This window comes from Ochlerotatus camptorhynchus, unplaced genomic scaffold (assembly GCF_037179485.1).
Source record: "Ochlerotatus camptorhynchus isolate MF236.1 unplaced genomic scaffold, CSIRO-AGI_Acam_v1.1 ptg000079l, whole genome shotgun sequence".
NCBI classification, from domain to species: Eukaryota; Metazoa; Arthropoda; class Insecta; order Diptera; family Culicidae; genus Ochlerotatus; species Ochlerotatus camptorhynchus.
Window position 1 is genome coordinate 1,357,169 of NW_027040569.1, and position 16,968 is coordinate 1,374,136.

Sequence of the window (16,968 nt, forward strand, 5' to 3'; positions counted from 1 at the left end):
ATCGTATAGAATGCAAATGTCCGACTTATATGCGATGACTTATTTTTCCGTCGTACTGTATCACAAATTAAATCGGATTACATCGTAAGACTTTTCAAAATGAATTTGTTATTACAGATTAAATCGCATATGATGTTAAATCAACTCATTTAAAATTAAATTAAAATATGCACGTATATGGCCTCCACTTTTGTACGTATAAGCCATTTCTTTGCATTCTATACGAATTGTTTGTTTGTATACATGTTTGTATATCACGAAAACAACTTTGAATACACGTGCATTCTGGTTGTCTGGGGAATCTTGAATGTGGATAGGCCTGAGATTAGACTCATGATGTTCTGCTCAGTAAACAAAAACGGTTGCTCTAAGGCCACCGAGCCCCCCATATCACATAATACCGTTGCTCAAATTTTTGTATCCATTCAAACCCGGAACCAACGACAACAACGAGTTTCGTAAAATACGCGATACATACCATAAATCTCTTTGATATGTAAGGACCTGGGACCGCGTTTTTCTGCTCAGTAAGCAGGCCACTGTAACCGACGATCTTTCAAATCCGAAAACTAAAAACTACGAAAAAGTATTTATGCCTTCATTAAGTTCCACTTTCACGCGACGTTCAATGTTTCCATTTGCTCTTTACGTATTGTTCAGGCTATAAATAGGCCCTTTTCAAAAGTTACGCGAGAAATACGCACAATCGTCGCCTACCTCGCAAAACTGGTTCCAAACGACAACAAAGGCATAAGCAACAATGGATTGTTGAACTTTGCTGGCTCCGGTGGTGTAGTGCACAGCAAAAAAATTGTAATTTATCAGCACACACCCTGGTCGACCACTGTAAACCAATCTGCCATTAAGCGAGTGTGTACCTACTGAAACCTGGCCGTAGGCCTATGCTAGACCGTATAGCATAACGACCTTCTTCCACTAGCAGGCCTGTTTCTGTTTGCACAGGTAGTCCCACTAGTTTCCGATACATTTATAGGGGATAGTAGTAGATTAAAAGAATGGAGAAGAGTTATAAAGGTTTTTTTTGTTGTTGTTTTGCTGAAAAGAAGGAAACAGAACTATACGAAATTACACCTGCTGAAAAAAAGATAAGTCTATTATTTTGGTTAGTGATCGTTTGGATTTGGGTCACCCCACGTTGTGTTTAGGTTAGTATAAATAAATAATACTATATAGTCATATAAATCATCACAGCTCATTATCTTCAGCGTTATCGGTTTTTGTTTCTGGATCTTTAGTTGCCTCTGTGATATACTTACTTGCGGCATACTATTTTGGGAGTGTATATGAGCGTGTACCATGTACGGTAGCTCATCTCTCATCGTGATGGTGGGACATAGTAGACAAATTAGAGAGAAAATAAGGAGGTATTAGTATTAGTTATATGTAAACAAATAAAACAAAAGAAGAGAAGAGGAAAGAAGAGCGGAAAATAAAAAGGGGATAAAGTAGATAACAAAGAAAAGAAACGTAGGCAGATTATTAGAAAAGGCATTATCCGAGACCTCAATCAAATGTCACTCCCGCCGAGACCCGCACAGTCGAGCTCGGTAGAAAAAATTAAAGGGTTGTGTCCTAGACACGACCGAAGTATGACGTAGAACCAATCTATCTATCTTGAATGGAGTGAGTCCATTCTGGAAGCAATCAGCCTGTTCAGATCGGCCACTTCACGTTTTTTTGCCCAGATCTCCAGTCCTCTGAAACTGGCGTCTACGAACATTTCTCAACCGAATAAGTAATTGGGTGTGGGAATCAATAGCAACAAACTTACCCCTCACAGGAACTTGTCGAACACACGCCTCGTCAGCCACGGATATGGCCTGTTGGAGTCCTTCCAACGCCCGGTCGATGTCATCTACAGTGTCGAGCAGTGGATTTTCATCGATGTTGCTGTCCACCATTCGTCCCTACTGCACCCAGTTGACATGGTAGTAGTCTTTACGCAGGCAGCTTCTAGCAGGAACCACGTTGACACCGACTTCAGTCACCACCGGTTGGTGGTCGGAGCTGAGATCGTTGTGCGCCTCCGGCTTGGATAGTACGATGTTTGACAGGAAAAAGTCCAGGGTGGACGGATTTCCCGCCGGAGAGATAAAAGTTGGTTCGTCCGGAAACTGCACAGTGTACAGTCCATGTTGTGCGTGGTCGAACAATAGACATCCATTCCGGTTCCGCCAAGCTTCATGGCGGGCATTCAGGTCGCCCCCAACGATGAATCGGGAGCTAGTACGGGTGATGGCGGTCAGGTCGTTCTTGAATTGAGTTCCTAATCCGTTGTTGGCGGTGCACTGGCGTGGGCAGTAAACAGCGATAAACCGGACGTTTCCAGTTGGTGATTCCACCTCCACACTAACGGCCTCGATGATAGAAGTCCGGACGTGGGGCAGAGTGCAGAACTTGATTCCCTTTCTGGCGATGACCGCCACACCACCCCCCCCCCCCCCCCCTGGAGCTGGTGCGATCAAGCCGGATAATGTTGTGATCAGGCAACCAGAAGCTGTCGCCGGACTTTAGATGGGTCTCGGTTAGAAGGCCCACGTCGATGCTGTGCTTGCGGAGGAAGTCGGTAAGCTCAATCTGTTTTGCTTTTACAGAGCAAGCTTTCCAGGTAGCGATGGTTAGCGGTTTAGACACCATACTGGATGATGAACTTACCGAGCACTTGGATCTGTTCGGGTTTATTGCGGCACTTACGAAGAGCACCGGACATGTTGACGAAAATTTCCATGAGTTCATCCGCTGAGAACAGATCCGGGTTGTTGTTTTGCGCTGGTGGTTGTCTCCAGAATCCAGGGGGGATGGAGACCTTTGGCCAGCAGAATCACCTGAAGTTGCTTGAGCGGAATGCACCCGCGAATTCTCTTGCCTTTGCTGAGGAGCACGAAGAGGCGGGAAATCCTCCGTCCGAAATGCCGGGACTTTGTCCTTCTTGCGTCCTGGTTGGTTGACATTCTCCGTCATTCTCCGTTGACATTCAACCGTCCTGGTTGCGCCCATACTCCGTTGCGCATCCATGTTTCACTCCCGTGTTGAAGTGCCCAACGTAGAGCAACAACTCGCGTGGTCTTTCTTTCTCCGTAAAACGAAAGACAGTGTAATTCCATTTCTACTGTATGGAAAAAGCTCTTTGATGAATCAGTTATCCTGAGGTTGGAACTGTGCTCGTCCGCACCTAGCAAACCTCGGATAATAAACTCATCAGAACAACTGCCCCGATTCTTTATTATTCGAAACCTTTTATACATGAATTTGTTACTTAAACTCTACACAATAGTTTTTCTCCAGTATGTACATATAAAGCGAGACAGATAGCTTTTCTCTTGGAAAGTCGGTGTCTGTTTTTTTAACAAGAATTAATGCTCCTCGCTGTAGGAACGGCTATGTAGGATGCTTACTCATCAATGTTTACTTTGACCTTTCGCGAAGCACCTAGTTAAGCCAGCGCGCATCGCTGACGACGCGGTAGCAACTGTTTATAAACAACTGACCTTGGAAATGTGTGACATTGTCACTGCTGCTGTTAAGTTGTGTATTTTCTCGTACCGTATGGGGGTCTATTACTGGTTAATTTCTTACTCAGATTGATATTGGATTTTGAGGCCTTTGCATCCCCTCTTACTTAACCAGCTTGAGAATAATATCGAAGAGATTCTTCTCAAGGATATGCGCTGGTAACTATTCTATATTTGCTAAATTTTGTACTGGATCTTCTTATTATGGTTCTTACTCCTACTGTGCCTTTCTTAAGACCCTACTTTGTACTATTGATAAACATATTCAGTCGTTCATACTTTTACTAAATTTTGTCATTTGGCTAAATCATCTGTGTTAACAAGTTTTATCACGCGTTTTGCTGATATGAAAATTTGCCTAACTGACTTACGTTAATTATGCGTTTAGTTGAGTTATACCATTCTTGTTGCAATTGATATTTAATGTTAACATTCTATAGAACCATTACGAATAATTCACTATAAGGAGTGATATTAGAATTTGGGGTTGTTGCATCCCCCCTTACTTACTGAGGTTGAGAATCATTTTGCAAAAAATATTATCAATAAGCTTGAGTTGGTAATCTTCGATTTTAAAAATTTCGTGCTTTCTTGTTGCCATTTTTCTCCTAACCTTAGGGTGATCCTAAATTGTACCTTTCGTTAAAGCTCCTTCGTTTCTGCTCGTTCATCCGTGCGATTGAAAACTGTTCCTGACTCGTAATTTGGTTGATATCAAATATCAGGTGTGGGTGTATCTGCCATTCCCCGCCATCTATGATTCGTTGTTTGCCGCATTCAGGTTACTCTTCATCGTCTTTCATATCTATGTCTTGTACTGATCGCATCTCGTCATTATGTATGTTTCTGTTGGAAACTTTTTTAGTGCTTATTAGAACTTCAACTTTCTCTATGGTGTAGTATGATTCCACATCTTCGATGATTTTCGTTATAAGATGTAAACTTGTTTTGGATTTTATCCATGACTGTTTTCTATCTGTGTTTATATATGCAGCTAGTCAATTTATTGTTTGTGCCATACCAGGCGTTAGTTTTGTACTTGATTGTGCTTCATTGCCATTTTTGAGTTTGATGTGTAATGATGTCATATCAAACGTTACGTTGTATGTTCTGTAGTTTTATGATGATGTTTGCGAAACCGTTGCTGAAGTAGTTTGTCTTTTTAGATGCTGTGTGATGAGCTCATGCCAAAGATTGCTCATCTATACAGTATAATGTGTTGATCAATTCTGTTATCCTCGATAAACCACTCGATTCCATCCTCCTGTTCCTTATACTTTTCCGATGATCCTACCCAACACCGTCAATCTTCAATCTTCCGCATGATTTGTCTTTCGATTGTCATCTAGCCATTGTGATTGTGACTCTTCCTTCGCTGTTGACCGTCTCTGAGATTCGCCACCTGGTACATCCAAGGATATCCAAAATCGATTTTCCCTTTCTCACTGTATCACCAATAATTGTCTTTTGGATATTTTTTTTTTTTTTTTTATCAATTTCACTCTAAAACATTCATTAAACTATACCTTTGGTATATTCAAATTATTTTCTACTCATCTTTTGAATCAACTATAATTATTATTTTTTTACTTGGTTTACATACTTTGATATCATTGACATGATATGATTAATAATATTCTTCATTAGTTGCTTGCTGCTCTTATTTTTTTCAATTTCATATTTTCATCTACACAATAAATAATCAGTATGCTATCTATTTTCTGCAAACAAATTCAGAATTAATTACTTTAACTGAACATTTTTATCTTATTGTCGATATTACACTTCTTGTTTTACTCTTAACTTTGTTTCTTTGTGGCATACTTCTTATTCTGATATCTTTCATCATGTTTTGCTAGTATTTTTATTTTAAGTAGGGTATTTTTCTGTTACTTCGTTTAACCCTTTTTGTCTGTAGTTGTAACTCACCAATTAATCAAAGCATCTGAATGGCTACGTCATGAAATTGCAGCAAGTACTCTCTTTCTCCTAATGAGGTTTTAAACGGCACGTATTAATTCGATTCATCTATGCTCGGTTGCAGATTCCTCTGGCAATACGTTTAACTTTTTATTTAGTCAGTTTTGAAAGTGGCCAAATTGCTGCAAGTGCTCGTCTTCGCTAATTGAGTGGAAACGGTCGGTATCTGTAAGTAAACTTAAATTTCAGTTACACAGCAAAAAAAATAATTTTGATATCACGTCAAAGTGGATGCACTACAATCATGTCGAAAATATGGTGTAATATTACTTGCTAAAAAGGACAAAATTATCATTAATACAATGCATGAACTGACATTACGCTGCTTTTACTGCATTTGTTTATTTATGTGGCCATAAAAATTAAATGTAATTTTCGACATGATTGTAGTGCATCCACTTTGATGTGATATCAAAATAATTTTTTTTGCTGTGTAGACTCATTCATAAATTCTCGTGCATTCTGGATTCCGAATGCCATTGTCCAATTGTTTATCTCCACATCTGTAACGGTCTGTAAAAAATAAAACGGCCTTTAATAAATTGTCAACCATAACATCATTTACGACTCTGGGATCATTTACAGTATATTAATGCTGTGTTTTGACGGTATTTTCCGTTCAAAATTGTTTTGTATTCAATCTCGCTGTGAGATTCTAGTACACAGTTAGTCCAAAGCGCTTTGTAGGTACAATCTTCTTGTCTACTTTGATCTTGTTTGTCACCGTTTTTTTTTTTTTTTTTTTATCATTGTCATAAGTATTATTTTTACACTGCGTCCTAGCAAGAAGTACGGTCGACTTGTTTCGCGCTCCGTTAATTTGGAAGTTTTCTCGCTATTATCTGACGTAAATAATCAGTTTTTTCTCGCTTAGTGATTCCTGGCATAATTCCCGATAAATTTATCAAAAAGTGAGTTTTTTCTGAGAAGAAAGTGTGTTTTCGGCATCATCGGAAGGAAAATTGTTTTTGCGATTGCCAATTCGCCAACCATTTTGCGCACCATCGGTGCGTGGTCACGCATACCTGTGCACACGGATTATCGTCATCGAGTGTCAGCATCTGCCTCCACATTCAAACCACTCATCCATCTCGTGTGTTCAGCTGAGTGCCGAGCTTCATACAAGCACACACCAACGAAGACCGCCCGCACACGCGGATCGAAGATCATCAAAGCTGCGCGTCGCTCCGCTGCTGCTGTGTAAACGCTCGGTGATAGTAGTATAGGATTATCAGATAAGTTTTTGTTTCTTGTTTCTTTCTTTCTCCCATCAGTTAAATTTTAAGTTTGTGTTTCTGTGTTTGTATTTTTTTTTTCTCGTGTATTGTGTCCGAGTAATTTTGATTATCGTTGCAGTGGTAGAGCGTTTTTCGCTCCCACTAGTACGGCAAAATGGACATTTTGTCGGAAGACGAAATGGACGTTTTGTCGGTAGATGACACTTCTTTGCCACGCGATAGCAAGAAGGGTCGAAAACGTCTGTCATCCCAGAAATCAGATGATGCCATCCCTGGTTCGTCATCTCAGTCTGGTAATGGACAGGGACAGATAAGCCCCCGATCGCGAGCCTACCCAGAAGACTCGACTGGCCCATGGGTTGTTTACTTTCAGCCCAAAAAGAAACCTTTGAATGTAATGCAAATTACTAATGATCTGACGAAGCGGTTCTCGGCCGTGACCGAAATCTCGAAGGTGAGGTACAATAAACTTCGCGTTGTCGTCTCTAACCTGAAGCAAGCTAACGAGATTGCTGCCTCCCAGCTCTTTACACTCGAGTATAGAGTGTACATCCCAGCTCGTAATGTGGAGATCGAAGGTGTGGTCACCGAAGCGAGTCTGACCCCCGAGATCTTGGCGAAGCAAGCGGTTGGCCGTTTCAAGAACCCCTTGCTTCCCACGGTTGAGATACTGGAAGTCCAGAAGCTGAACTCAGTATCTTTCAGCGAGGGTAAAAAGAGCTTTACCCCCACAGACTCGTTTCGGGTGACCTTTTCTGGTTCAGCCCTTCCTCACTACATCGAGTTGGGAAAACTTCGGCTACCTGTGCGTTTGTTTGTTCCTCGGGTCATGAACTGCCAAAATTGCAAACAGTTGGGACATACGGCCTCTCACTGTGGCAGCAAGGCACGCTGTTCCAAATGCGGGGAGAAGCACGAGGATGGTGCCTGCACAGTCACTGCACCAAAATGCGTGTACTGTAAGGGAACTCCTCATGGTCTCTCATCGTGCCCGGCGTACAAACAACGCGGGGAGAAACTAGAACGCTCTCTTAAGGAGCGTTCCAGGCAGTCTTTTGCAGCAATGCTAAAAACAGCCACACCATCGACCAACGACAAAAATCCCTTTGCTGTTTTGTCTGATGACGAGTCTGACTCTGACTTGGCTGAGGAGGGAGTTTCTTTCAGTTTTCCGGAAGGTTCTGCACGGAAACGAAAACGCATCCGTTCGCGGAAAGTTGCAGATAAGGAACCCCAAATCAGCTTGCCCAAATCAAGGAGTGATGGAAAAAAGGAAGTTTCAACTCCTCCTGGTTTCCGCCGAACTGACTATAACCAGAACTTTCCATCTCTCCCGGGGACATCAAAAACCCCTGATGGCCCATTTTTAAGAACAGAAGCCCCTTCTTCATCCGGGTTGTTCTCATTTGATAAAATTGTGGACGATATTCTCAAGTACCTCAATATTTCTGATCCTCTCAAAAGCATTGTTCTGGCAATGCTTCCTTCTGTGAAGACCCTCTTGAAGCAATTGACATTGAAGTGGCCCCTCATTGCAGCAATCATTTCCTTCGATGGATAATTTTCCAAACGAGGTCGGGGATTTGATCACTGTTCTACAGTGGAATTGTCGAAGTCTCATTCCTAAATTAGATTCTTTTAAGTTTTTAATTCACAATAATGATTGTGATGCATTTGCTGTTTGTGAAACTTGGCTCTCTTCAGATATCGATCTTCCTTTTTATGATTTTAACATTATTCGACTGGATCGTGAGGATTCGCGTGGAGGAGGGGTACTTTTGGGGATCAAAAAGTGCCATTCCTTCTATAGAGTGAATCTTCCACAATTTCCAGGTATTGAAGTTGTTGCATGTCAGGCTATTATTAAAGGTAAGAGCCTTTGTATTGCTTCTGTTTATATTCCTCCTAGAGCCGTTGTTAATCGCAAACAACTTTCAGATATCTGTTCGGTACTTCCTGCTCCACGGTTGATTATGGGAGATTTGAATTCCCACGGTACAGGCTGGGGGGAACTGTATGATGACAACCGTTCTACTTTGATATATGACCTCTGCGACAGCTTTAATATGACAATTCTTAACAATGGAGAAGTAACACGTTTGGCTGGCCCATCCTCGAATGGAAGTAGATTAGACCTCACACTTTGCTCTAACTCATTATCGTTGGATTGCACGTGGAATGTGATCCAAGATCCCCACGGTAGTGATCACTTGCCGATCAAAGTTTCAGTTGCCAGTGGGTTCAATCCGTCGGAACCCGTTAACGTCGCGTACGATCTTACCCGTAATATCGATTGGACAAAGTTCAAGAATGTGATAGAAGATGCCCTAACGTCGGTAGAAGGGCTTCCACCTGTAGAGAATAAAAGTGAAAGAGACAAATAAATAAATATCTCCTGAAATAAAAATTGTTTTGAGACTTGAAAGATTTCGTATCCCTTGAATTCCACCTCGCTGAAAAAAAAGGGGATTTTAGCTCCATTTGGACGTTTAAAATCTCGATGTAGTAAAAATTATCTAAACTGGTGAATGGCAAAACAAAACAGCAGCAGCGAGTATGGTATAAAAGTAACTGTGCCATATTCCGTTGCTCATTCGATTGACTGACGACAAAGCGGACGGACGCAAGCAGCAGCAAGCATCGCAGCAGCAAGCACAGCAGCAGCCACCTACATAAGGTGCAGTGCCACATTCCGTGGCTCACTCAGCAGTCGGACGACAAAGCGGACGGACGCAAACAGCAGCAAGCATCGCAGCAGCAAGCACAGCAGCAGCCACCTACATAAGGTGCAGTGCCACATTCCGTGGCTCACTCAGCAGTCGGACGACAAAGCGGACGGACGCAAACAGCAGCAAGCATCGCAGCAGCAAGCACAGCAGCAGCCACCTACATAAGGTGCAGTGCCACATTCCGTGGCTGACTCAGCAGTCGGACGACAAAGCGGACGGACTCAAACAGCAGCAAGCACCGCAGCAAGCACCTACATAAGGTACAGTGCCACATTACGTGGCTCACTCAGCAGTCGGACGACAAAGCGGACGGACGCAAACAGCAGCAGGCACCGCAGCAGCGAGCGAGACCTGATCATGGATCATCATATGTTCGTTAGGGCACCTGGCGAACAGACCACCGGAAATCACGACAATGGCGCAGCTGGTACTGGAACCGCTTCATCTCCCAATCTGTAAGTATAATTATAATCTCATAAGAGAAGTACAAACGGAACTGTAGTCGAGGCAGTATCCTGAAAACGCAATTGGCCTCTGATTGGCGAAGCAGAGTGTCCAAAGCAAAAAAAAAAAAAACAAAAAAAAATAAGTAAACGGAACTGTAGTCGAGGCAGTATCCTGAAAACACAATTGGCCTCTGATTGGTGAAGCAGAGTGCCCAAAGCAAAAAAAAAATAAATAAACGGAACTGTAGTCGAGGCAGTATCCTAAAATGCAATTGACCTTAATTGCCGAAACATAATAAGTGAGATTGTGTCTTTCTTGTTACAGAGCGAAACCGAAATCAAAAAGCAAAATCTCAAAGAAGAGGCTATTGGAGGAACTGTTAGCAGTCAAAAATGAATTGGCTACTATACGGTCCGAAAAAGACCAGTTACTTCACGCTATGGAAGTCAACAGTACGGAAAACGATCAAGCCAGATGCAATGCTATTTCTGACGATCATCAAGCACCAGGAAACGAGTCTCTAATTGCTACAATGAACCATATGTCCCTCGGTTCTTTTAATATTCCGGAATGCAAGCCATCAGAGGGTGAGACTGATATCGATAAGAAGGCCTACGAGCACTGGAAGGAAATGATTACAGCCTCGTTCAATCTAGTTCATGCCACCGATGAACATGCTAAGATGGACATCTTCAAAATTAAAGCTGGATCGAAACTAATGGAGGTGATGCAGGGAACATCGTCCACTACAGACATGCCGGATGAACGGAATCATCCATTCTCCAACACGATTGCACGATTGGATCGATATTTCGGGTCGAGGACTTATATCATCGGCCAACGAGGAAAGTTGATGAACACTGTGCAATTAAAAGGGGAGTCTAACATATGTTTCGTACGACGAGTGGCAGCCGCTGCTAAGTTATGCGACTACAAGAGCGAAGAAGAGATGGAGGCTGTAGTGCGTACCATTGTAAAGGGAACAACCGATAGTCGTGTGCGCATTCTAGCCCACCGCAACTGGGTCAACCAAGGTGATATGAATAGCTTGATCGCGATGGTCCGGGACCGAGAGATGGAGATTTTTAACGAGGAAGAGTATCAAAAACTAAACCGTCAAAACAGCGCAACAATAGCGGCATTATCACCAGCTACAGACCTCCAAGCTCAGTTTCGCCGTGGAATAGGACCAAGATTCCGGGGAACTCGACGAGGCAGAGGAGCGTATCATCGTGGACAATCAAATTTTCAAGGGTCATCTAGAAGCACTTGCTGGCGATGTGCCAGCATGTATCATGGACCTGGACCTATGATTGCCCAAATCTGGAAAAGGTGTGCCACAATTGTAACCGCCGAGGCCATCTAGCTCGTACATGTTCAGCCCTGTCTCGTCAAGGAATGAGCCAGAAGCGAGCGCACGATGAACCGGGAGAGGAAGAGCCAAGGCCGAAGCTTGCAGCGATTATGCAAAACAGTGAAGACAACGAGAGCAAGGTACAAGACAATGTTAAACAAGAATAATTTGAAATATCTTCGAGGCTTTCTTATCTCACATTGAAATTGAATTTGAAATAAAGTTTGTTACTTATAATTTGACAAGGCGAATAAAATATTTGAAAGATGAAAATTTTGAGTAAAGCAATTTTTAAATTCTCTTTAAGAAGGTTTCCATATTTGGGGTCGCAGACGGCTTAATAAATGAGTTCGAATGGTTGTTAGGGTCGAGTGTCTTCTGAAAGAAGCGATTTTGGTTCGATGTCGCATCCTGCTGCAATCATACAAAAAAAAAAAAAAATTGACCCTTCATACGATGCTAACGAATGTGAGATAAGGGAGCTTTTAAGGAAGACTTTCAATGACCCAATTATAATTATCCTTACGTTTACAGGATCTAGCAGAAGATTATTTTGAAACTTCTTCAACTACCAATTGTACTGACGAGCTACAATGCGCTGTACCTGCTTTCGATCCACCGACAGAAGAAGATGCTTATGTTGTTGGCCGAGTAGCCGGGAAATGTGTAATTTTTTTCATTGATTCCGGGGCTCAAGTGAATACTATTGAAAAGAGAATATGGGACAAGATTGCTCAGAATAAGTCCACCGTGTCTAAGCTGCATGACGTATGTTACTCATCGGATAAAACATTGCGTGCGTATGCTTCACCGGGAGAAATCAAAGTGACAGCAACCTTTTCGGCAAAACTGTATGTTTCTAAAGAGAGACCGGTCTATTTAGAAAAGTTTTACGTTGTTGAGGAGGCGCGATCGTTATTGAGCTTTAACACAGCAGCCCGATACAGCCTATTAGACTTGGGGCTAAGAGTTCCGATTGGTGGATACGGCAGCATATGGAAATGCGAGCTCGCTATGATGAACACAGTATCAGCTTCAGTCTCAGAGGAATTTCCGAAATTCAACGTTCCACCAGTACTACTGCGCTACAATATGGATTTGCCCCCAGCTAGAAATGTGTATACGCATATCCCGGCCGGTTTCAAAAGATTGACCCAGCAGAAACTCAGTGAGCTCTTGTCATCTGGAATCATTGAACCGGTTACGGAAGATATGGATAGATCTTTTTGTTCCTCTCTGCTAGTAGTACCGAAGGGAAAGAACGACATTCGCCTGGTCATCGATTTAAGAGGCCCGAACAAATGCATTTATAGGACGCCGTTTAAAATGCCGACTTTTGAATCCATACTAATGGAACTGCATGGGGCAAAATGGTTTTCAACCATAGATCTTAAAAGTGCATTCTTCCATGTCGTCCTAGACGAGCGCTGTAGGCATTTGACAAACTTCTTCTCAGGCGATGCATTATACAGATGTCGTCGGCTACCTTTTGGCTTATGCAATGCTCCTGACATTTTTCAAGAGATTATGCAGTCCGTTGTACTGTCGGGATGCAAGGGCACAGTCAACTACTTGGATGATGTCCTAGTGGTCGGCCAAACAAAGGAGGAGCATGATAGAAACCTAGCAGAAGTTTTAAAACATCTGGAAAATCACAACGTCAAACTAAATCAAAGTAAATGTGTATTTCACAAACAAGAAGTGACGTTTTTGGGCTTCAATTTGTCAGCTAACGGTTGGAGTATAGAGGACGAGAAAATTAAGGCTATCCAACATTTCCGTAGACCTGAAAATCAAGATGAAGTCAGGAGCTTCTTGGGTTTGATAAACTACATTGACAGATTCATTCATAACCGGGCAGACAAGACTTGGAGGTTAAGGGAGCTTGCGAGAGCGGAACGGTTCTACTGGTCTGAAGAGTTGGACCAGGAATTCGATTACTTAAGATGGGAAGCCTGGACGAAGGTCAAAACCTTGGGCTATTACTGTCAGACTGATGAAACCGAACTCTACGTGGATGCTTCACCACATGGTTTAGGTGCTGTTTTGGTCCAATTTAATAGCGATTCTAAGCCAAGAGTCATTGCGTGTGCTTCAAAAGCATTATCTTCGGCCGAACAGAAATACCCACATACTCAAAAAGAGGCTTTGGCCATGGTTTGGGGTGTAGAAAGGTTCTCCAATTATCTAATGAGTACAACCTTTAAGATTAGATCAGATGCTAAATCCAACGAATTTATTTTTGGAGGCATGCATCGAATTGGAAAGAGGGCTGTTTCGCGGGCTGAGGCCTGGGCACTAAGATTGCAGACATATGATTTTTCGGTCGAGAGTGTTCCAGGTGACATGAATATTGCAGACACTCTCTCAAGATTAGTGATCGATAGCACACCAGCCGAATCATTCGACGACTCTTGCGAAGGACATTTATTATTCGTCTTTGACATGGGAAATATGAAGATGAATTGGAACGAAATCGAATTAGAAGCTGAGAACGACAAAGAACAGGCGGACATCAGAGAATCCCTTAAATCTGGTACATGGAATACAGAGTTGCGAGCCTACGAATGCCAAGCCAAGTATTTACGAGTACTGGGTGCCCTGATTTTCAAGGAGGATCGCGTAATATTGCCTATTAACTTGCGGACAAAAGCAATGGAACTAGCACATCAGGGTCATATGGGGACATCATCAATGAAACGAATCTTGCGTAACCACTTCTGGTGGCCTGGAATGAGCAAAGAGGTACAGAAGCATATAGAAAAATGCGAAACATGCCTTAGATTATCGAAGAAAAACGCACCACTTCCTCTTACAAATAGAGAACTTCCACAAGGACCATGGGAAATCTTACAAATCGATTTTTTTACCGATAAAGATTTCGGCCATGGAGAGTTTTTGGTGGTTGTTGACACCTACTCCAGGTACATCCATGTCATTGAAGTAAAGAACATCGATGCCGAAACAACAAACTCCGCACTAGCAAAAATTTTTGAAGTGTGGGGTTATCCTATGGCAATACAGAGCGATAACGGACCACCTTTCCAGAGTGATAAGTTCGTTAAGATATGGGAAGACAGAGGCATCAAAATACGAAAGTCTATCCCGTTGAGTGCTCAATCGAACGGCGCGGTAGAAAGACAAAATATCGGAATCAAGCATGCTTTGGCAGCCGCCAAATTGGACAATATCAACTGGAGAACAGCTTTGGAGAGGTATGTCCATGCGCATAACAAAGTTCGGCCACTATCACGCTTTGGAGTTACACCCTTTGAGTTATTGGTGGGATGGAAGTTCCGTGGGACATTCCCCAGCCTTTGGGAATCAAATTGTACTGAAATATTAGATCGCACTGATATTAAGGAGAAGGATGCAATTTCTAAACTTGAGAGTAAAAAATACGCAGACAGCCAAAGAAGAGCTAAAGATTCGAATATTCAAGTAGGGGATACAGTTTTAGTCGCAATTCCGAAGAAGCGTAAGTCGGACCCGGAATTTTCTGCTGAAAGATTCTCGATAATTGCAAGAGATGGAGCAAAAGTGATAATTCGGAGTAAAAGCGGGATTCAATACTCTCGTAACGTTCAGGAGGTTAAGAAGGTTCCAGAAGATCTACAAGAGCTTGCTGATAAAACGGTCAACAATGACACTGAATTGGGAATCACAAACACAGAAACAGAAAACCATGAAAGTGAAACTGGAATTGAACTTGAGGACACGTTAGATGAAAATATACAAGTGATGCAGCGTCCATCGCGAGCGACAAGAAAACCGAACAGATTCAAAGACATGATACTGTACAGCATTTTTGAATAACAAAAGATAATCAAACCACAGAAGAACACTCCAAAACGGATCTACATAGAAGAGAGCAACTGCAGAAGTCACACAGGAATCGAGCTTGACGGCATAATTTAACGAAACTAATGAATATTGTTACTACTACAAAGAAACTAAATAAAACAAAAACAAAAACAAACGATTATATTAAGACATTTTTTTTTTAATTCTTAATAAAAATAACAGAGTAGAGGACCGAGGTATTGTAGAGAATAAAAGTGAAAGAGACAAATAAATAAATATCTCCTGAAATAAAATTTAATTGTTTTCAGACTTGAAAGCTACAAAAAAAAAAAAAAAAAAGAAAAAAAAAACGATTATATTAAGACATTTTTTTTAAATAACAGAGTAGAGGACAGAGGTATTGTAGAGAATAAAAGTGAAAGAGACAAATAAATAAATATCTCCTGAAATAAAAATTGTTTTGAGACTTGAAAGATTTCGTATCCCTTGAATTCCACCTCGCTGAAAAAAAAAGGGGATTTTAGCTTCATTTGGACGTTTAAAATCTCGATGTAGTAAAAATTATCTAAACTGGTGAATGGCAAAACAAAACAGCAGCAGCGAGTATGGTATAAAAGTAACTGTGCCATATTCCGTTGCTCATTCGATTGACTGACGACAAAGCGGACGGACGCAAACAGCAGCAAGCATCGCAGCAGCAAGCACAGCAGCAGCCACCTACATAAGGTGCAGTGCCACATTCCGTGGCTCACTCAGCAGTCGGACGACAAAGCGGACGGACGCAAACAGCAGCAAGCATCGCAGCAGCAAGCACAGCAGCAGCCACCTACATAAGGTGCAGTGCCACATTCCGTGGCTGACTCAGCAGTCGGACGACAAAGCGGACGGACTCAAACAGCAGCAAGCACCGCAGCAAGCACCTACATAAGGTACAGTGCCACATTACGTGGCTCACTCAGCAGTCGGACGACAAAGCGGACGGACGCAAACAGCAGCAGGCACCGCAGCAGCGAGCGAGACCTGATCATGGATCATCATATGTTCGTTAGGGCACCTGGCGAACAGACCACCGGAAATCACGACACCACCGTTGGAGGAATATAACTTCCTCTCCAATCTGATCTTAGACAGCGCGCTTCAAGCTCAAACTCGGCCGGTTCCAGGAACGTCTTTCCGTAGGAAACCTCCTTCCCCTTGGTGGGACCAGCAATGCACTGAGGTTTATCGTAAAAAGTCCGACGCGTTTAAGCTTTTCCGGAAACGTGGAACACCCGTACATTTCGAAGCGTACTCGGCTCTTGAACGCGAACTCAAGAGCCTCATCAAAGCCAAGAAACGCGGATACTGGCGGCAATTCGTGGACGGGTTATCGCGCGAAACGTCGATGAATACGCTTTGGAACGCGGCGCGAAGGATGCGTAACCGGTCTTCGAACAACGAGAGCGAGGAGTACTCAGATCGTTGGATTCTCAAGTTCGCGCGAAAAGTATGTCCTGATTCCGTGCCGGCACAGATGATTCCTCGCGAAACGACGAATTCGGTAGACGAGATCAGCCAGCCTTTTTCAATGCTGGAACTCTCACTCGCGCTCCTTTCGTGTGGCAATTCGGCTCCGGGGGCTGATAGAATCAAGTTCAACTTGTTGAAGAACCTCCCAGACGTCGCTAAGAGGCGCATGTTGAACTTGTTTGGTCAGTTCCTGGAGCTCAATATTGTTCCGGATGATTGGAGGCGGGTGAGAGTTATAGCCATTAAAAAGCCTGGAAAACCCGCGTCAGATCACAATTCGTATCGTCCCATTGCGATGTTATCGTGCATTCGAAAATTGATGGAGAAAATGATCCTTTTTCGTCTGGACAAATGGGTTGAGTTGAACCACCTAC

General features: G+C 42.6%; 1 protein-coding gene across 1 annotated transcript; it reads left to right on the forward strand.

Annotated features, from left to right (window-relative positions):
* Nucleotides 1–11,325: 11,325 nt before the first annotated feature.
* LOC135697920 (uncharacterized protein K02A2.6-like) lies at nt 11,326–16,013 on the forward strand. Its single transcript, XM_065217782.1, has 3 exons — nt 11,326–11,421; nt 11,816–15,078; nt 15,749–16,013. Exons 1-3 carry the CDS (start codon nt 11,326–11,328, stop codon nt 16,011–16,013), a joined length of 3,624 nt encoding a protein of 1,207 aa, XP_065073854.1.
* Nucleotides 16,014–16,968: the final 955 nt, after the last annotated feature.